The sequence below is a fragment of the Dermochelys coriacea genome, chromosome 6 (genome assembly GCF_009764565.3).
Source record: "Dermochelys coriacea isolate rDerCor1 chromosome 6, rDerCor1.pri.v4, whole genome shotgun sequence".
NCBI lineage: Eukaryota > Metazoa > Chordata > Testudines > Dermochelyidae > Dermochelys > Dermochelys coriacea.
This window is the reverse complement of record NC_050073.1, coordinates 78660238-78680916: the sequence shown is the minus strand read 5'-3', so window position 1 is coordinate 78680916 and position 20679 is coordinate 78660238. Positions and strand designations below refer to the sequence as shown.

Here is a 20679-nt window from a genome sequence, read left to right as displayed (position 1 = left end):
ATCGTTACTGTATATTCCATCTTCCTCTCAAAGGACTTAGATAATTTCTTACAAATATGGGAAATATCAAGGTAACATGATCAGCAGAAAGGGAATAAAGACAGGTGTTTTCTTTGTGTTGATTTCTATTTCATGAGAAGCAAAACCTGATGACCACAGAGAATGCAAGACAACTTGTAAGAAACAGAACAGTGACTTTAAAAATAAAAAATCTGACAGGTGAGAAATGATATCTGTAACCTTTCCCTTAAAATAAATTATCTTCATCAATGATTTAATAAGGAGGATACCTTAATTCCCTTCTGTATTTCCTCTGCAGTATGCCTTTTGATATAACACAGTGGGATGTATACAGTAAATAAATTACTGTAAATGCAGTAATCTAAGTACTCTGTGTTACACTCTGTTTAAGAGTACAGCCTTGTAGAGCATCTCTTGGATATATTATCTAAGAGGTATTACAAGTGACTCCAAGTGCAAGACCAGTAGGGCATGGAACCCATGGAGCACTGCAAAACCTTGGCCTCAACTCAGTCCAGGTCCGTGGTTAACACAGAAAACTAAAGATGGTCTCTCTAGATAATAGTTGAGACATATTGGAAGGGCAAAGCCAGCACTATGGTTTCATGAATTGTATCTGTTCTGTGTATCCACAGAAGGACTTAAATCACCAGAGCTACCAACCCCAGTACCTTTCCCATGCACTAAAGTATGTATTTTAACACATGTACATTATCTTCAAACACCCGTTATTCACTAGAAGCAAAAACTTGTCTACAATTTATTTTGTCAAATATCTCACCAATATCCTTTGGTACTTCTAATAAATAAAATGCAAAAACTGAACACAGCCTGAGGCTGCCTCAGGGAAGTCTCTATGTGTTAATGTCATTTTTATTCAAATCAGATGTCTGTATGTAACCTGAAGCTGGTGGCCTGTTTGGCTGCCCTCATGCCCGGGATCACTTTAGTTATTTCACATTCTAAAACAAAGGGGTTTTTTTGCAATACTTTAGGGCTTACACTTAAAATGTGAGTAAGAAAATACTAATCTATGAAATAAGAGACTCCATGAATGCTTCATTATCAGACTACTTCGCAAAAAATTAAAAATAAATGTTAGAATTGTAAGTCTATCCCTTACTTGTTCAACTAAACATGCTTTAGCTTTAATACATAGACTCATGGTCTTTAGTTTTTAGTTTTACACTACTCAAAGTTATGCTAATATTAAAATTTTTGGTAAAGGTTCTTACTTTGAAGCATAAGTTAACATACCTTAAAACAAAAGCAATAAATTATTGAGATTCTATTCAGGTGAAGAACTGTATTTATGAAATACAATATTTCCTCTCTCTTCCCCCAAAACAGCATTGGGGGATACCACTGGCTGATACAAGATGCATTGATACATCACTGCAGGCTCCTGTATAATATATTACTGCTGATGTGACAATTTACCTGATAGGCTCTCCACAATTAATTTTTTTTTTACCTGTTGCTGCTTTCATGGACCGATTAATCACCTTAAAGGGGCACAACATATATGTAAAATGCCAATTTGAAAACCTAATGGAAATTTCCACTTTTAGACACATTTTCTAATTAGTGTGTTTTGCTCCAGTATTGCTTATTTTTGAACCTCCTTTTCCATCCCTTGTCCATTTGGGATTCTGGCATGGTAAGTACTTTTATCAATGAATTACACTCAAATTTGGCTGTTCTGTGTCTAACTATCAATCTAGCAATAGGTCACACTCAGTCACTGCCTCACGTTATCTAACAAAAGAAAATCCTGGAATAAGCATAGATTTTGAGGCTTTTAAATAATTCTCAATTTGCCCAGGGCTGTGTTTTCATCCTCCTTTATTTGTATGTGGTTTGGGGGTTACAGTAAGTTATTCAAATGACTTGGCGTACTCCTAGACCTCTATAATATGCTGTAATTCTCTTTGCTGTGGGCAATTACAGTAATGAGAAGTGGGCAACACTTTAGAATTTCTTTTTCCATTGTACTTGCACTATATGGTCCTCAAATTTACATTCTGAATCTCTGCTAGTTCTTCTCCAAGATCTTCTTGTGTTTTACTATTTGCATATCGCTTGATTTCCATTATATAGGCGTATACTGAATATCCGTATGGGAGATTGTTGCCATGGTTTATGACGGGTACGTTAAAAATCCTATTAACCCATTATGTATATAACTAAAAAAGACCAACATTTTTCAAAAATAGAAATCTAAAGTTTGGCTCTTAAATCCATATTTAGTTGCCTAAGGATGAGATTTGCCAAAGTGCCTAACTCATTTAGGAACACAAGTCACAAAATACACGTCTTGTTGGTTTGCCCAGCTCCCATTTTTTAAAATACATAGTTATATGGTGTTTTGGAGTGAGGGCTGTGTTTTCATTATGTACTTTGTGAGCATATACACTCATGCATGATAATTTGGGGACCAAATCAGCAAGAGGAAAGTTGGAAATGGAACTGGTGTGAAGTGAAATAAAGGAGTGTCTAGATGAATAAGAGGTAAGGATGGGGGTGGTGGGGGGGAACAGATGAAGAAAAAAGGTCAAAAATGGCTTGAGCCAAGGTGAGAATCTGGAAGATATAAGCAAATTAAATGGTGAGAGCAAATAAGTTTGATGTACAAATGACTTTATATTGAGAACTCTTTGGAAATCAGACCATGTGGCTATGATCTTATTACCAAAATAAAGAAAAGTGTACAGTGAGGAAGGAGAGCTCACATAAATCTCCCCTTTTTCTGCAAGTCTTGAATCTGACCCGGGAGTAGGACTTTGTTATCAAGTCTCTGTAAAGCATCATGCACCATTATTAATATTTATCAATAATAGTAATTTTTGACATAGTCACCATCCTCATCTACTCTTATGTGAAATACAAAAGCTGTGGTGCTGGAGTAAGTTCTATGTAGCCTTAGGTGGAGAAGACATGGCCTTCAACTTGAGGACCAAGTACTTGCAAGAAAATCCCAAACTCCAAAAGTCCCTACTAATATAGGGAAATCAGGGAAGGAACAAGGAACAAAAAGTTTATCCCAGCTTCTTAACTGCCAAGGAGCACTGCATGTCTATTGAAACAACAGTGAAACCACAGGATCTCAAAATTATGTACTGACGTTGCCAAAGAGTCAATCATATTTTTAAGAGCAACTATCTTTCCCACTCGTCACTGGATATTGATAACTAGTGAAATTTGTTTGAACTCTTACTGTCTTCCACTCGTTTCAGTTATTAAACATGGAGATTAATTCTTTAAAATGATCTTGTTAATACTTTTTTTTTATAGTAGGCCCTTCACATGTAGTACCACAAAATGCTTTATGATGACATACAGAAAGATATCAGATAACACAGTCTGATCCAGGGACGTGCAAGGGGAAAACATCACATAAAGATGGAGCTGAATAAGAGAAAAAGGCTGACTTGGCTAAATATGTGTTCTTGCAGATTAATAACTACAGTCAGGGAAGAATTGAAAAATCTACTAATATGGAAAGCTGGGTTTAATACAGGTTAAAGTAACCATGAAGGTTTTAAGGTGAAGCTTTAAGAGAAAGTGACTCAATGGCTGAGGAAGGCATTCCAGAAAGGAATTAGCAAAACAACCGAAATTTGAACATCCAACTAGGAAGAGTCATCAAGGGTGAGAGAGAGGAGGTCAATACTGGAGGATCAGAGGAGGCAGGCCGGGAAGCAGATGAATACAATAAAAAAATAAATAAAAAATTGTCCAGTTTGAGCCACAGATCCAATTCCAAATCATCTACTGATGGAAAATGTTAAAGAAAGTATTGTTTATGTAGGGAGGGTGGAAGGAACACCTGACCTTGCTTAATTATGGGTGACATACAATGAGTTGTCAAGTAGGACAGGATAGTTACATAAACCTAAAGGGATTTTAATCAACATAATTGCTGAATTTCAGAGCAGTGAGGCTGTGACAATTTGGCCTTATTTACAGTAAAGCTCTGAATGTTACTACCACTGGTGAAACTAAACTAGTTGTAGCAAGTAGGTAATTTTTTCAAGATTTCCTTAGTGTGAAGAAATAAAAGGAGTACTTGTGGCACCTTAGAGGCTAACAAATTTATTTGAGCATAAGCTTTCGTGAGCTACAGCTCACTTCATCGGAGTTCTGAATGAACTAGATGATAAATAACAAATAACTGCCTCATTTAATCACATTGCAGAAATCCTTAATCATTAAGATATTTTAAAAAGTTGCCTTAAAACTAATTCATAATCAGTTTGTCCCTTCATGAATGATATGTGGCAGGTATGTAAAATTTCATAGAGGTTTCACTGTCTGTTTAAAAAGCATATTCAAAAGAAATAATCTCCTTATTTACAAGACAAATAGCAGCTTATATTGTTAAGAGAAATAACTGCAAAATTATTGAAAAGTAAATCAGTTTTTTTTATTTCAGCTAAGAATGAAATACAATACACACTTTCACTTCTGCAAAAAGAAAAGGAGTACTTGTGGCACCTTAGAGACTAACAAATTTATCTGAGCATAAGCTTTCGTGAGCTACAGCTCACTTCATCGGATGCATTCAGTGGAAAATACAATGGGGAGATTTATATACATAGAGAACATGAAACAATGGGTGTTACCATACACACTGTAACCAGAATGATCACTTAAGGTGAGCTATTACCAGCAGGAGAGTGTGGGGGAACCTTTTGTAGTGATAATCAAGGTGGGCCATTTCCAGCAGTTGACAAGAATGTCTGAGGAACAGTGGGGGGTGAGGATAAACATGGGGAAATAGTTTTACTTTATGTAATGACTAATCCACTCCCACTCTCTATTCAAGCTTGCAGTCTCTATTCTATCCAGTTTGCAAATTAATTCCAATTCAGCAGTCTCTCGTTGGAGTCTGTTTCTGAAGTTTTTTTTGCTGAAGTATTGACACTTTTAGGTCTGTAATCAAGTGACCAGAGAGATTGAAGTGTTCTCCAACAGGTTTTTGAATGTTATATTTCTTGACATCTGATTTGTGTACATTTATTCTTTTACATAGAGACTGTCCAGTTTGACCAATGTACATGGCAGAGGGGCATTGCTGGCACATGATGGCATATATCACATTGGTAGATGTGCAGGTGAACAAGCCTCTGATATTGTGGCTGATGTGATTAGGCCCTATGATGGTGTCCCCTGAATAGATATGTGGACAGAGTTTGCAACAGGCTTTGTTGCAAGGATAGGTTCCTGGGTTAGTGGTTCTGTTGTGTGGTGTGTGGTTGCTGGTGAGTATTTGCTTCAGGTTGGGGGGCTGTCTGTAAGCAAGGACTGGCTTGTTTCCCAAGATCTGTGAGAGTGATGGGTCGTCCTTCAGGATAGGTTGCAGATCCTTGATGATGCGTTGGAGAGATTTTAGTTGGGGGCTGAAGCTGATGGCTAGTGGCGTTCTGTTATTTTCTTTGTTGGGCCTGTCCCGTCGTAGGTGACTTCTGGGTACTCTTCTGGCTCTGTCAATCTGTTTCTTCACTTCAGCAGGTGGGTATTGTAGTTGTAAGAATCTTGATAGAGATCTTGTAGGTGTTTTGTCTCTGTCTGAGGGGTTGGAGCAAATGCGGTTGTATCGTAGAGCTTGGCTGTAGACAATGGATCGTGTGGTGTGGTCTGGATGAAAGCTGGAGGCATATAGGTAGGAATAGCGGTCAGTAGGTTTCCGGTATAGATTTATGTATATAAATCTCCCCACTGTATTTTCCACTGAATGCTCATGAAAGCTTATGCTCAAATAAATTTGTTAGTCTCTAAGGTGCCACAAGTACTCCTTTTCTTTTTACGAATACAGACTAACACGGCTGCTACTCTGAAATTTTCACTTCTGTCACTAGTCAGTTTCAAGTAACTTCAATTTGAGTTCTCATGTACTAGCAGAATACTGCAATGTTTGAGTTTCATATTTAGCAGGGCATGTTTTTACTTACCCCCCCCGGCACAAAAAAACACCTCACCCCTGTTTCCATTGCTATTAAAAATCACATTTCTAGTGCCCTTTTGTTTTGTAAAAGTTTATTTCCAAAGAGCCTATATTTTGGGCCATGTTTGCTTTGTATTATTCCTTATAAGAAAGAGGGCTAATAAGACTATGTAGCTGCTCTTTGCTACAGTTAGGTCTGGTCCAGTTTTAGGTAGTGTTGTTGTAAGCCAGGGTGGTCCTAGGATATTAGAGAGACAAATATCTTTTATTGGACCAACTTCTGTTGGTGAAAAAGATAAGCTTGAATGGTCCCTTGAAATATGTATTAACTACTTATGCTAAACAGTAGGTTTCATCTTGTATTTACCCATGACAAGGGTGATCAGAAAGCAAGTGTGAAAAATCAGGATGGTGGTGAAGGGTTATTGGTGCCTATAGAACACAAAGTTCTGAATATTAAGACTGTCCCTATAAATTCAGGCCATCTGGTCATCCTAGCTATGCTAGAATGAATGGACACAAATCAGACGTCAAGAATTATAACATTCAAAAACCAGTTGGAGAACACTTCAATCTCTCTGGTCACTCGATCACAGACCTAAGAGTGGCTATACTTCAACAAAAAAGCTTCAAAAACAGACTCCAACGAGAGACTGCTGAATTGGAATTAATTTGCAAACTGGATACAATTAATTTAGGCTTGAATAGAGACTGGGAATGGATGAGTCATTACACAAAGTAAAACTATTTCCCCATGGTATTTCTCCCTCCCACCCCACCCCCCCACTGTTCCTCTGATATTCTTGTTAACTGCTGGAATTAGCCTACCTTGCTTGTCACCATGAAAGGTTTTCCTCCTTTCCCCCCCCCCCTGCTGCTGGTGATGGCTTATCTTAAGTGATCACTCTCCTTACAGTGTGTATGATAAACCCATTGTTTCATGTTCTCTCTGTGTGTGTATATAAATCTCTCCTCTGTTTTTTCCACCAAATGCATCCGATGAAGTGAGCTGTAGCTCACGAAAGCTTATGCTCTAATAAATTTGTTAGTCTCTAAGGTCCCGCAAGTCCTCCTTTTCTTTTTGCGAATACAGACTAACACGGCTGCTACTCTGAAACTAGCTATGCTACTAAGTGTCCCAGACCTGAAGAAGAGCTCTGTGTAAGCTGGAAAACGTGTCTCTCTCACTAACAGAAGTGGGTCCAATAAAAGATATTACCTCACCTACTTTGCCTCTCTAACCGTCCAGTTTTAACCAGTCCAAGTGAGGAGTTCCCACAGTTTCCCTTGGCTACAGGGGGATTCCGGTCCTGTCACAAACTTCTTCCCTGCACTCGCACTACATTTTACCTGCCTAGTTTCTTTCTTTTGCTCTCCGTTTCAAGGGGACACGAGCCTGAATACACGTGTTCCTTCGCCCCCTCTGGGTGACGATACAGAAAGGTGAGGAGGAACGGCAAAGCCAGAGCCGCCGCCGCCCCCCCCCCCCCCCGGAGGGAAACGGGCCTGCTCGGAGGCCCCAACACTGGCTGTAAACATGGGAAGAATGCGGCAGCAATGTGCGGAATTTGCGGCTGGCGGAGCCTGTGAGCCGAGAGACCGTTTTAACCCGACAAACCGCAGGGGCGCCCCGTGCCCACGTGGGTGGGTTGGGGGGCAGGCAGAGCCCCTGCCCCCGCCCCACAAGAGGCTGCTGGCACGTCTTTTAAACAAGCCCCGCCCCGGCCACGCCTGGACAGAGCGGATCGCAGCCCCCGAGCGGATGGGAGCAGGGGACCCCCTGACGCTGAATCAGGCCGGACGAAGCAGCACCACCAACTACCGGCCTAGCGACTGTGCACCAGCAGCCCCTGTTATTATGATGTCACTTACCCAGTACTAGGAGCGGCGCTGCCCCTGGCCCCCTACTCTCTGGGCGGGGCCGGGGCGAGACAGACAGACCGACAGACACCCCCAGCTGCAGCACCTCCCAGCCCGGGTCCCCGGCTACCCCCCGCTCCGGTGCGCATGCGCACGTCAGCGGGCTCGGCCGGGAGGGAGCTTGTTTCCCGGCACGCCCCGCGCGGCTCCCTGCTTCTCCCCCCCGCCGTGGGTGGGTGTGAGATGGATCGGAGACTGTAATGGCGGCCGGCGGCGGCTCGGCGCTGCTCTGACACCCGGATACTGCTCGGCGCAGCCTCCCCCTCCTCCCCGGGCCCGTCCCGCCCCCTCCTCCTCTCCCCAGCCAGCGCCGCTGCCCCACGCCCCTGCCCCAAGCGGGACGACGACGAGGAGGAGGAGGAGGGCTCCCCGCAGACAATGGACGAGCACCCCGGAGTCGGAGGCGGGATGGCGGCCGCTCCGAGACCGCAGCAGCCGCCGCCGCCGCAGCCAGGGGGGAATATGAATGTGCAGCCTGGCGCGGGCTGCGTGGGGGCCGGAGGCGGGCAGCAGCCTCAGGTCCCGGCGGCCGCGGCGGGTCAGGACGCGGGGGACCGCGCGGAGCTGTCCCGGCCCCAGCACTACACCATCCCGGGGATCCTGCACTACATCCAGCATGAGTGGGCCCGCTTCGAGATGGAGAGGGCGCACTGGGAGGTGGAGCGGGCCGAGCTCCAGGTAGGCTCCGCGGTGGGACCGGCTCCAGCGACGCGGGGGGCTGGGCTCCAGGGGCGGGGAACGAATGGGCCGAGCTCTAGGTGTGGGAGAGGTTGCGGGGCCCTGGTCAATGGAGCTTGCCAGGCCCCGAGGCCGCCTGCGCGGGACGGTACCTGTCCGAGGTGTGCCGGGCGAGGCGACGTCCCTCGTCGGTGAGGCGGGTGGAGGCGCAGCCCCTCACGGCCCGAGCTGAGCTCCTTTCCCCGGGGCAGCCATTTTAGTTTCTAGTATGGCGCCCGCCTGGGCTCTTGGTTCCGGAGCCAACCGCGCTCTGCAGGCCTCCCCCCACACTCAGCTCGCCGGTCCCGGTGGCGACCGGGCGCTGCCTCCCCGCAGGGGCACTGGCGTTCCCGGGGAGAGGAGGACGCGCTCTGACAGCTGCAATAACCTTCCCGAACGCAGGCTGCCGGGGGCTGCCAGGGCCTGCCCCTCGGGGCCGGCTGTCTCTCCAGCTCTGGCTGCGGGTCATTGGGAGCAAGAGCCCCCAAGCCTGCGAGAGCTCAACCCTCCCCCAAACCCCTGGCAGTAAGGTGCTGGGAATCCTATCTCCCCGGAAAGGGGGAGACTCGGGCCAGGGCCTAAGTAAGGGAGCTTCCCAGTGGCTGAGGCATGGGATAAGTCTGGTCTTCCCAACCCTTGGAGACGCTATCCACCAAACAGCTGAGGTCAGTCGGGACTAGCACCGCCTTAAAAGGTGTAGTTGTAGGTGTGTGTTTATCATGAGTAAAAGATAAGAAACTGAACAAATCTTTCAAAGTGGGTGCTGGTATGGTGTTTGATTCTCATTCCAATAGAGTTTGTGGTAAATCTTTCCTGCTTTGAGTAACTTAAGTAATAGGTACAGTTTTATTCCTACATACAGATGTAACTAAGTACCTATGTTAAAAAAATATTCAGAACTAGGTTGTGTGCTATAATTGGGACACTTGTATATAAATGAATACATGTATAGTTGAATAATCAATCATTTTATATAGGATAAAATGTTGAGGGGGTCAACAAGCATGCTGACCAACGGGATCCAGTAGATATAGTGTACTTATTTTTCAGAAAGCCTTTGACAAGGTCCCTCATCAAAGGCTCTTACGCAAGGTAAGCTGCCACAGGATAAGAGGGAAGGTGCTCTCATGGATTGGTAACTGGTTAAAAGATAGGAAACAAAGGGTAGGTATAAATGATCAGCTCTCTGAATGGAGAGAGGTAAATGGTGGTGTCCCCATGGATCTGTTCTGGGACCAGTCCTATTCAACATACTCATAAATCATCTGGAAAAAGGGGTAAACGGTGAGGTGGCAAAATTTGCAGATGATACAAAATTACTAAAGATAGTGAAGACTCAGGCAGATTGCAAAGACCTACAAAAGGAGCTCTCAGAACTGGGTGACTAGGCAACAAAATGGCAGATGAAATTGAAAGTTGTTAAATGCAAAGTAATGCACATTGGAAAGCATAATCCCAACTATACATATAGAATGATGCGGTCTAAATTAGCCGTTACCACTCAAGAAAGAGATCTTGGAGTCATTGTGGATAGTTTTCTGAAAACATCCACTCAATGTGCAGCAGCCGTCAAAAAAGCAAACAGAATGCTGGGAATAATTAAGAAAGGGATAGACAATAGAACAGAAAATATCATGTTGCCTCTATATAAATCCATGGTACGCCCACGTCTTGAATACTGTGTGCAGATCTGGTTGCCCCATCTCAAAAAATATTGGAATTGGAAAAGGTTCAGAAAAGGGCAACAAAAAATGATTAGGGATATGGAACGGGTTCCATATGAGGAGAGATTAATAAGACTGGAACTTTTCAGCTTGGAAAAGAGACTGCTAAGGGGAGATGATTGAGGTCTGTAAGAACATGACTGGTGTAGAGAACATAAATAAGAAAGTGTTATTTACTCCTCCTCGTAACACAAGAACTAGGAGTCATCAAATGAAATTAAAAGGCAGCAGGTTTAAAACAAATAAAAGGAAGTATTTCTTCACACAACACACAGTCAACCTGTGGAACTCCTTGCCAGACGATATTGTGAAGACCAAGACCATAACAGGGTTAAAAAAATAAAGATAAATTCATGGAGGATAGGTCCATCAATGGCTATTAGCCAGGATAGGTAGGAATGATATCCCTAGCCTCTGTTTGTCAGAAGCTGGGAATGAGTGACGGGGATGGATCACTTGATTAGCTGTACTGTTAATTCCCCCTTGGGCACCTGGCACTGGTCACTGTTGGAAGACAGGATATTGGGCTAGATGGACCTTTGGTCTGATGCAGTAGAGCCATTCTTATGTTCTTATTACAATTCAGAGAATGGTGTGGCAAACTTTTATATGCCCACAAAAATATATCATGCACATCTAATTATATCCTGTAAACAACAGTGATTGAGTGCATTCACTGTTTTGGAACACTGTGTCATAAAGTATTACATAAACTCACAATACTATAAATCACAACAGAAATTTCCTACTTGTGATTATATAAAGCGTTTAATCGTCAAAAGAGACCAGGGTATCCAAGCTTGGGCAGTTTGTCATATCATCAGTCTTCTCAGTAAAGAGAACATCATATATTTAGTACTGTTTTGGTTTGGTTGTATTACTGTCCAATTGAAAATGTTCCACTATTTATATCACTTACTGTCATCTTACTGTATTCAGCTTTTGTGATCTAGTTGCTTCTAAAATCAGTTTGGAGGCACTGACTTACATTTCCTGAGGTAAGAATATCTAGGGTCAGTTGCATGGCATTTTCAGTAGAAGGCACTTGTCTATGCATCTGGTTTCCTCTGGTGTTTCATCACTGCTCATATTTATATTTTAATAAAATAGTTGTTTGCAGCATTTCAGCAACTAAAATTGTCTCAAAACATTTTACTTCTATAAAGCTATGTTGTGTTACTATAGCTTGACATCACACCATACAGTAAATATAAAACTGGTCTAAATTTTTTAAAGCTATATCAGACTGAAAATACAGTATTGTTGTTGACTTGTTTGATCTCTAGATGTCATGTTGATGAGCACTACAGGAATCTTTGGATATCATATATATGGGAGCATATATCCTGTGGCTTAGTATTTTAGATAGCCTGAACCTGAGGATAGTAATTCTAATGTCATAACTCAAGTCAAGCCATAAGCAGTGAAAACAGCCCTCACGTAGTAACCCTAACGCTGCAAATACTTACGCATGTTAGTAGTCCCATAGAAGCCAATGACAGTACTCCGCATACATAAAACTCAGGAACTCTTTAGAGAACTGAGGTCTGATATGTCGATGTTGAAACAGTTATTTTAATAATATGAAATACATGTATATAATTGTAATATGAAACTATATAGCATAAGAATTGGATTTCTTAGATGCAAGTCACTCTAATGTTGTAAAGAAGAAGAAATCACACACAATAGTACATTTTGTTAACTTTTTTTTAGTGTTTTTCAGTTCAGTGGTTCCTTCCCACTTCAATTAACTTAATATTAGTGATCCTTTGCAAATGGCACTTTATAAAAATAAATTAAAACCAAATGACGCCATAAGATTGGAACATACTACCTGTGTAGCTGGTTGAATTTACTGTAATTCTTTGTCTTTCTGTGGAATCCAGGAACTTTCTCACCAACAAAATGAAATTAGTATGCTCTTTGTTTCATGTTTTGTTGTATAAATAGAGGCAAAGGGATGATCTTCCCCATCTGCTGAGGGTGCTCTGCAAGTGACAGATAATGGGGATGTGCAAACAGAGAGTAACAGTGCTACCCCGCTCTTTTTTGTTAATCTAATATGAAGATGTAAAACTTCTGGCCCACTTGGTCTGCATGACTACTGGATAAGTGCTCTCTAGAATAAAAGTTTTCACTTTAAAAAATTGTTTTCAGTCCTTATATTTCATACAATAACTCTCTGGTATTTGGTCACAACTCTTTGGAGGTGAAGCGTTGTTGTACTTTCTTAGGCCATGCCTATACTACAAAATTAAGTCAAACTAACTTACGTCGGCATACAGCTGCCGCAGTAATTACATTGTTTGTGAGTGTGTGCGCTTTGCTCCTTGTGTTGGCAGTGTGCGATCTGACCAGGAGCGCTTGTACTCGTTATACTGTCAGTGTGGGGCATCATGGAATGGCTTTTGAAAGCCTGAAACAGTTGATTATAAGCAATACAATGTCTACACTGAGACTGCATTGATCTAACTACATCAACATTGACTGCGCCTCTTGTGGAGGTGGAGTTAAGTCGGTGTAGCAGGGCAGTTATGTTGGTGGGAAGGAAATTTTAATGTAGACCCTTCAATAGTTAAGTCAATGTAAGCTGCCTTGTGTCCACCTAACTCTGTAATGTAGATCAGGCTTCAGTATTAAACAGCACTGAGGGGACTGAGCCACCTGATTAATTTAAATGAAGAGTTAACTCTGAAGCTTACTGATAAATAATGTCTAAATGCTATAATTTCAGATAATTTAGGTGTGCATTTATACATCTAATTTGTGCATGGAGGAACTGCAGTTGTACATGTAAGTTGGGTGCTTGCATGTATAAATGTCAAAGTAAATGGGAGAAATGGAGTTCATCCTAAAAGTATCCTGAATACCTCAGTAGCTTCATTAACTATGTTAGTAGTTGCTATATAAGGACCATATTCTGTCTTCAGTGTGCAAATGTCCCAGTGTTATTAACTGGACATCTGCTGTGGGTTGAGGGGAGTATATAATTTCAGCTGTAACCATAGACCGTAATTAAAAATATAATTCTGCCCTTTCCAGAGAATGAATTTGATATAAATGGGTATTAGGTTGGGACAAAGTTCAATCTCTTGCACTATACTCAGTCCCCTTTGGCTAACTAGTGTTGATGGACTGCAGATGGAGTTATATCCAACCCTTGACCAGAGGATGGAAGAAGTCTGAGATGAGAAATCTGTGCCTCTGGGAATATGTCCCCTCCTTCACTTAAGAACCAGTGGTTTTTATTTTTATTTTATTTTATGTATTTATTTAAGTGTTGGAGATATTGGAGAGGGAAAAGATAATCTGAAGGAGATGAGGGTCAGGGAGTGAAGAGAGACAAAGCTGTGTCATAGGGAAGAGGGATGAAAAAAACATGTACAATCCAAGGCTGTAGTCAGGCAATCTGATCCACATGGGCACCTGTTGAAATCAGCTTGCAAATCTTGTATTCATGTGGAGCCCCACTGATCTGCTTATGTAGAATTGGGGTCTAATTGTTAGTCAATTTGACTTTAGAAAGGAAAAAAAGCAATACAACTGTAAATATTAAGTTAAATTCCTCTTGGGCTTTTAATTTTCAAATTTAGTTAAGATCTTATAAGAAAAAAATACAACTAATTATAGCCTGTACCTCTGATAGTTTTATAAAGCATAAGGAATGAATGAGAAATATTTTATACACTAAATGCTCTTATTTATCAGAATGCGTACAGTTCAGTGCTCCAGAATGATAACCATTGCTCTGGTTAATGTGTTTCTTACTTTTCTGACATGACTTTTGCAGTACTGAGTTCAGTTCATACATTAGTTGCAAAATATCCATTTACAAATCCAGATACATGATAACCAAATGTTCCCAGAAATATAATCTTTTTAATTTTTTCAGCTGTGTAGCATGCAATTTTGGTTGCTAAGTTGGTTAAAAGGAAAATTGGATTTTGCTTGCATATAATCAGTTATAGATGCACCTTTTTAACAAAAAAAAAGCATTCATTACTGAAAGGGATATAAAATTATGAATGCTGGGAACTTAATAAAGATTGCATTGTGAAATTTTAATGCGCTAACAATGAGATGTATATTTTTTTTTAAACTGTGACAGGACTCTAACCAAGTTAAGAGATGAACATTTTAAATAATTGCTAATGTGTGTGTGTGTGTGTGTGTGTGTGTGTGTGTGTGTGTGTGTGTGTAAAATAAATATATATATATATATAAAGTATATATAAAATAAATAAATAAAAAACCAAAAACTCTGGGTAATCTATTCTGGGTATGTGTGTAAAATTTTATATGATGAGTTGGATGACTTTTAGTTTCAGAGTGCAGATACCCAGTATTGCAACAGCATGTTTCAACATTTGCAAAGTGTGGCAATAATTACTTGCTGTAATATTTGTTGCACACACCTGTCTCTGGTCTGTTACAAAGTTGAACAAGGAGATGATATCAGGAAAGCTGGTACCTTTTATGGTCAGAGAAAAATCTTGTAGGGAAGACATCTTCACTTACTGTGTTTAATATTTGTTTTAATACCTTTTGGCAAGTGAATAACTTCATTCTTTTGAGGCAACATAGGAGATACAGGAAGTAGTGAGGAATGTAGAAGGTGCAGTATCACTGACCAATAAAATAGCACTTAAATGCTTTAAGCTTTTGAAATATAATTGAGATGCTCTTTAGCTACTATTTCTGTTTATACAGCAGAACTAAACTGTCTGGTTTGTGTACTGTGGGATTTATTTTAACTTCTTTTATGGGGTGAATTCTCACACAGTACTTGTGATAGTTGTAAGTAGTAACACAATTATGAGATGCACACAGTATATTAAAGCTAAGCTTTATATATTTGATGTATTTTATAAGATTGCTGTTTGAGATGGTATATAGCTGACATTGCTTATGTTGCTAACTACTTTACTTGGTTGTCTAGCTAAGCGTTAATGTCTCTTCTAAAATCTGGAACGTAAGATTATAATAACTTTTAATGCTGTATTTAGAAAGAGAGAGAGAGAGAAATTTAAACAGTGGCAATCCTAGGCTGAAGCAAGTTGCATAAAAATCATTTATTTTCATGTCATCGTTTGAAAATACCTGTGTTCACCGGCATTTGAGAGTAATGCAGTCATCCTCAATGCTTAACTTTTCCACACTAACCATTACATGTTATATTATAGTTGAAATGCCAAAGCACAACCCATATGTAGTAATGTTTTACCAAATTTGAAATTCCAGGTAAAAATGCATTGTTCTTAAATAGAAGTCTCCTTAAGGAACCATTATTATTTTTATATAAATAGTACCACACGTAGCCACTACTATGTTTTTGGTATAAGAGAGTTACAGGAAAATACAATTTTTATTTAATATTAGTATTACTTTCCCCCAAATCTATGGGGGAGACCACCGCAAGTTATGCGGACATGCACAGTTTGGAATACCCAATTGAGAGGTTTTGTTTGTGGATAGTCTTAGTCAGTGAAATCACAGGTTTCAGAGTAGCAGCCGTGTTAGTCTGTATTCGCAAAAAGAAAAGGAGTACCGGTGGCACCTTAGAGACTAACAAATTTATTAGAGCATAAGCTTTCGTGAGCTACAGCTCACTTCATCGGATGCATTTGGTGGAAAAAACAGAGGAGAGATTTATATACACACACACACACACACACACACACACACACACACACACACACACACACACACACACACACACACACACACACACACACACACACACACACAGAGAACATGAAACAATGGGTTTATCATACACACTGTAAGCTTACAGTGTGTATGATAAACCCATTGTTTCATGTTCTCTGTGTGTGTGTATATAAATCTCTCCTCTGTTTTTTCCACCAAATGCATCCGATGAAGTGAGCTGTAGCTCACGAAAGCTTATGCTCTAATAAATTTGTTAGTCTCTAAGGTGCCACCGGTACTCCTTTTCTTTTAGTCGAGTGAAGTGCCTGTCATCATGGATTTTGCAGAAGTTCTGTTATCAGCAAAGCCAGAGGCTAATGGCCTCTGTTAGAAAGACCTTTGGGAACAGTGATGGCATAGTATTTACCAGAGGTGGTTTTTACCAGGTAAAATTATGGAAAAACTAGTTAATCCCCTTTGACAGCATTTTCTGCTTTAAAAACTGTTTCATTAATGCATACCATATTGCGCTTAGTTTTAGTTACATATTCAAGTTGTGGTTACATAAGGCAGTAGATTCATAGAATAATTTAGGGTTGTACAAATAAAAACTTAAATCTGTGGTGGGCATCATACTAATATGTAATAATACTGAACATGGGAATGTCTATTTTGGTTCAGCATTTTCTCAAGGAAGTGATACATATGACTCATTTCAGTTTTTAATATTGTATAACAAAAGTAAAAAAAAAAAAAAAAAAACACAAAAACCCATTCAATTATATGAAAATGATAGTAATGCAGAATTTTAGGCTACCAGGCCAGGTCCGCTTAGCCATGCAGCATTCTGGCAGAAGACCAGCTTTGATGTAGTGGATAGACTGAACCTATATCTCAATTTTGAATGGATGTATCCAAAGTTTGAAAAGATTCATTCTATGCTTGTTGAACTTGCTGGACACTGATGCAGTTATTTTCCCCCGTTTCCTGTTTGAACTGTTTTTAAGCCAGTATTTACCCACACCCTGTCCTAATCTAGTTTTGTCAGGGTAATTGCCAACCCTCCCTGGGAACCTGCTTGATAAGGACTAGAATGCCTGACTTCCTATGTGTCTCTGGGCAAATCCTGTCTCCCTAATGGCAGCATTATCAGGACACTCAGGTGAAATTCATGGAGTTTCCACCGCTTCATGTAGTGGTAACCTGTGTAGGGAAGTATTTAGCTGTCAGTGAGGAGTCATTAATTGTAGCTCTTTCACAGGAATTTGTCATTAGAGACAAGTACAAAAATGTGAAGTGTGAAACTTGAGACATTTGAAGATCATTAGAATAAGCAGGCTTTACATGGTGGTGGTCCTGCAGCTTACACAGATGTACTATTAATATTCTATGTTTGATTCTTTCGTTCCTAAGTATAGATTTTTTAGGATGACAATAAGGTTTTGACGTTGTGGGGCCCTGCTGTTCCTGTTTTCATCGGCTCCCTTAACCTTCTTTCTTGCTTGCTTTACCAGCTTATTTAGTTTTTGAATTGTTTTTAGTAGTTCTTTAACAATGTTCACTTTAAAAAAAATGAATTTCTTACTTGTATAGTCTGAGGTATGGACTCCTTTAATGGTAATTGGATAACTAAGAGCTTGTCTGCACAAGGAAATTGACAGGCATAGCTATTCTAGTGTAGCTCCCTTGTTAATATTGTTCCAGAATAAAGTTAGAGTGGAGTAATTATTCTGGAATAAAATCACTTTTATACTGGAACAGTTATATCAGAATAGCTGTGCCAGTCAATTCCCCTGTATAAAGAAGGGCCTAAGAAAGAATGTGCATGGTAGGTGAAGGTTTGGGTGTCCCGTAACTTGTAAATTTCTCTGGTTGCTAAGAAAATCATGTGCAGCAGTAATACATACCTCTCTGTCACCCTTTGCTTTCACCATGTATCCACCTGTTCCTCAGTCTCATTATATGAGTACTCAGTCACTTCACAAACATGCTCTGAGTCATGTATTTGAGGGTATGTCTATACTGCAATGTAAGCCCAGGGTTGGTGGGACTCAAATCAGCTGACCCATGTTAGGGAACCCTTGGCTTGATGGTCTACGTTCTTAACTCTGTTAAGACTTTTCTAACCTGTGCTCAAACCTAGGGCTCTGGCATCCACGCTATAGTGCACAGACCCAAATCAAAATAACCATATCCCAGAGTTCCTAGTGCATTCCCCCGAAATGTGGCTGCTCTAGTTCTAGGACAGGGGTCTCAAACATGTGGGCCACATGCGGCCCGTGGGGCTATTTCCTGCACTCCGCCAAGTAGCCTTTCCTCCCCCCCCGGTCTACGAGCCCCGCTCCACTCCCTGAAGCAGCCAGCACAATGTCCCTGTGGCCTGCGGGGGCAGAGGGCTCTGTGTGTTGCCCTGGCTTCCAGGCACCACCCTTGCAGCTCCCATTGGCCGGGAACGGGGAACTGTGGCTAATGGGAGCTTCGGGGGAGGTACCTGGAGGAGAGGCAAGGCAGCACATGGAGCCCTGTGCCTTCCCCCCCGCACCGCCTCTCCCGGGCATCAGGGACATGGTTCCGGCCGCTTCCCAAGCGGCGCAGGGCCAGGGTAGGCAGGCAGGGAGCCTGCTCTGGCCCTGGTGCACGCTGCTGCCACCCTGGAGCCGCTCTAGGTAAGCGGTGCTGGGCCAGAGCCCGCAACCCACACCTCTCCTGCACCCTAGCCCCCTGTCCTGAGCCCCCTACCTGCACTCCAACCTTCTGCCACACCCCGCTCTCCTTCTTGCACCTTGCATCCCAACTCCCAGCCCTTAGCCACCTGCCACACCCTGCACCCCCTGGGGACAGGGAGGGGGCGGAGTTGGGATGGGGACTTCGGGGAAAGGGTTGGAATGGGGGTGGGGAAAGGGTTGGAATGGGGGCAGGGCAGGGGCCGGGCCTCATGAAGGGGTGGGCTGGGGGCAGCGAGGCAGGCTGTCAGTGATGTGGCCCTCGGGCCAATGCACTATACCTCCTGTGGCCCTGGTGGTCATTTGAATTTGAGACCTCTGCTCTAGACTGTGTTGCACTATGGGAAAACTTTACTGCTCACCCTTCATATTACCAGGAAGCAGATCAGAAGAGAATGGGTTAACCTTGACCTGAGCTGCTGCTACATTGCAGTGTAGACATACTCTGTGAGTCCTGCTTAGCCTTCAGATTCCTCTCACTGGGCATCTTGAGAGAATTCTTTCACCCTCTCCTCATAGACTATGGTGGACATAAAAAAAAAATTGCATCTTCCCTGTGCGAGTGGGTTGTTTTTCATCTTTTGTGTATCAGCAGGCTGTGGGAGATGGGTTATACTCTGTTGTTCTTTCCCTAACCAATGAAGAGAGAGGCCAAGGAAATTCTGCAGGCTTCAAATATGCAGCACTCAGGCCAACACCATCATTTTTTCTCTTTGTGAGTCCTTCCACAGTATTAGGAAGTAATAAATGCACAGGACGAAAGCAGTACCTGTACTGGAAGAGCATTGTCTTGGTGTCTTCGGCTGCTTGTCCTATTGTGCAGGCAGGGGCTTAAACTGCTCAAGAGCTTTCGTTCCAAACGTCTTGCTGACTCATGCCCTACATAATGTTCCCACCTGCCTTCATCCATGCACCTCTATTGATGCTATGAAAAACGTGTACCAGACATTATTATTATTAGTTTATTATTATTATTATTATTACTATTAAGGCCTCATCTTGAAAGTTGTTAATCTATTTTCAGGATTAGTCCAAATGTTGCCAGTGTGGATTCTAGTAGACTACAGTAGAGCAGTGAAAAGTGCCAACCCTTAGCAAGTCATGAGGCCCGGGGAAGAGAAAATGCTGCTGTTGCCTTGAAGCATATAGGGAGAATATCTTATGTTGAGGGGTACATTTATCACCATCTGTGTTGTCTTCTTCCCAACTTCCATATGGGTGGGGTTGGGCTGGCAGAAGTAGGGCTTGGTTAGTTTTCTTGCACCCTAATAATCTCTGACTACCTCTGATAACTGAAATGAGAAACATTGAGCTTATTCTCTTATGCCAGGGGAATGGGCCAAGATTGGGAACTGCAAAGACCCCTTTCCACCCCTATTTGCCCTATGAACTTCTTTGTTAAAACATTGTGTACAGTATAGCCTCTCTTTAACTGGCTGGCCGTTTTGTAATTAGCTTTATTTCCATAAAGGACTTGATTTTACTGCCATTACTGATTGGCAGTGTTACCATTGACTTGAATGGGATCTTAAAGCTATACATTAAATATGTATTCTTATTTTAGCATATGTATACATATGTTTAGCTTTACTTCACATTCAGGTTGGTATTATTTCCTTGTAACATCAATTCCTTGGGAGTAGTGTGTGTATGTGTATGTGTATGTATATATATATTGAACTGCTTTCTGTGAACATGGTCTAGAGTCCTGATGCCAACTTCTGTCATTCTCTTGTTAAACTTTTAAACAAGCTCCTTCATGCTCTCATAAGCTCTTTGGGGCAAGAGCTGTCTTTTTGTTCTGTATTTGTACAGTGCCTAGCACAGTAGGGTTCTGGTCAATAACTAGGGCTTCTATGTGCTATGGTAATATAATCATAGAAGCGTAGGACTGGAAGGGACCTCGAGGTCATTTAGTCCAGTCCTCTGCACTCAGGCACTACGTAATAACTAGACCATTCCTGACAGGTGTTTG

General features: G+C 41.8%; 2 protein-coding genes across 14 annotated transcripts in view; one reads left to right on the top strand and one right to left on the bottom strand.

Moving 5' to 3' along the window:
* AP4S1 (adaptor related protein complex 4 subunit sigma 1) overlaps positions 1–8908 on the bottom strand; it is a 41733-nt gene extending 32825 nt beyond the window's left edge. For 3 of the 7 annotated variants that reach the window (XM_043516535.1, XM_043516539.1, XM_043516540.1), the window contains exon 1: positions 7841–7974. The gene's annotated coding sequence lies outside the window, so the exon portion shown is untranslated. Of the gene's footprint in view, positions 1–7840; positions 7975–8718 lie in introns of those variants that run through there. The other 4 variants (XM_043516538.1, XM_043516536.1, XM_038404568.2 and 1 more) reach the window with 4 other exon arrangements.
* The window catches only part of STRN3 (striatin 3), a 98797-nt gene continuing 86147 nt past the window's right edge, over positions 8030–20679 (top strand). For all 7 annotated transcript variants that reach the window (XM_038404566.2, XM_038404565.2, XM_038404563.2 and 4 more), the window contains exon 1: positions 8030–8566. In XM_038404566.2, the coding sequence (XP_038260494.1) occupies positions 8267–8566 (300 nt within the window). In that variant the 5' untranslated portion in view covers positions 8030–8266. The remainder of the gene's footprint in view (positions 8567–20679) is intronic.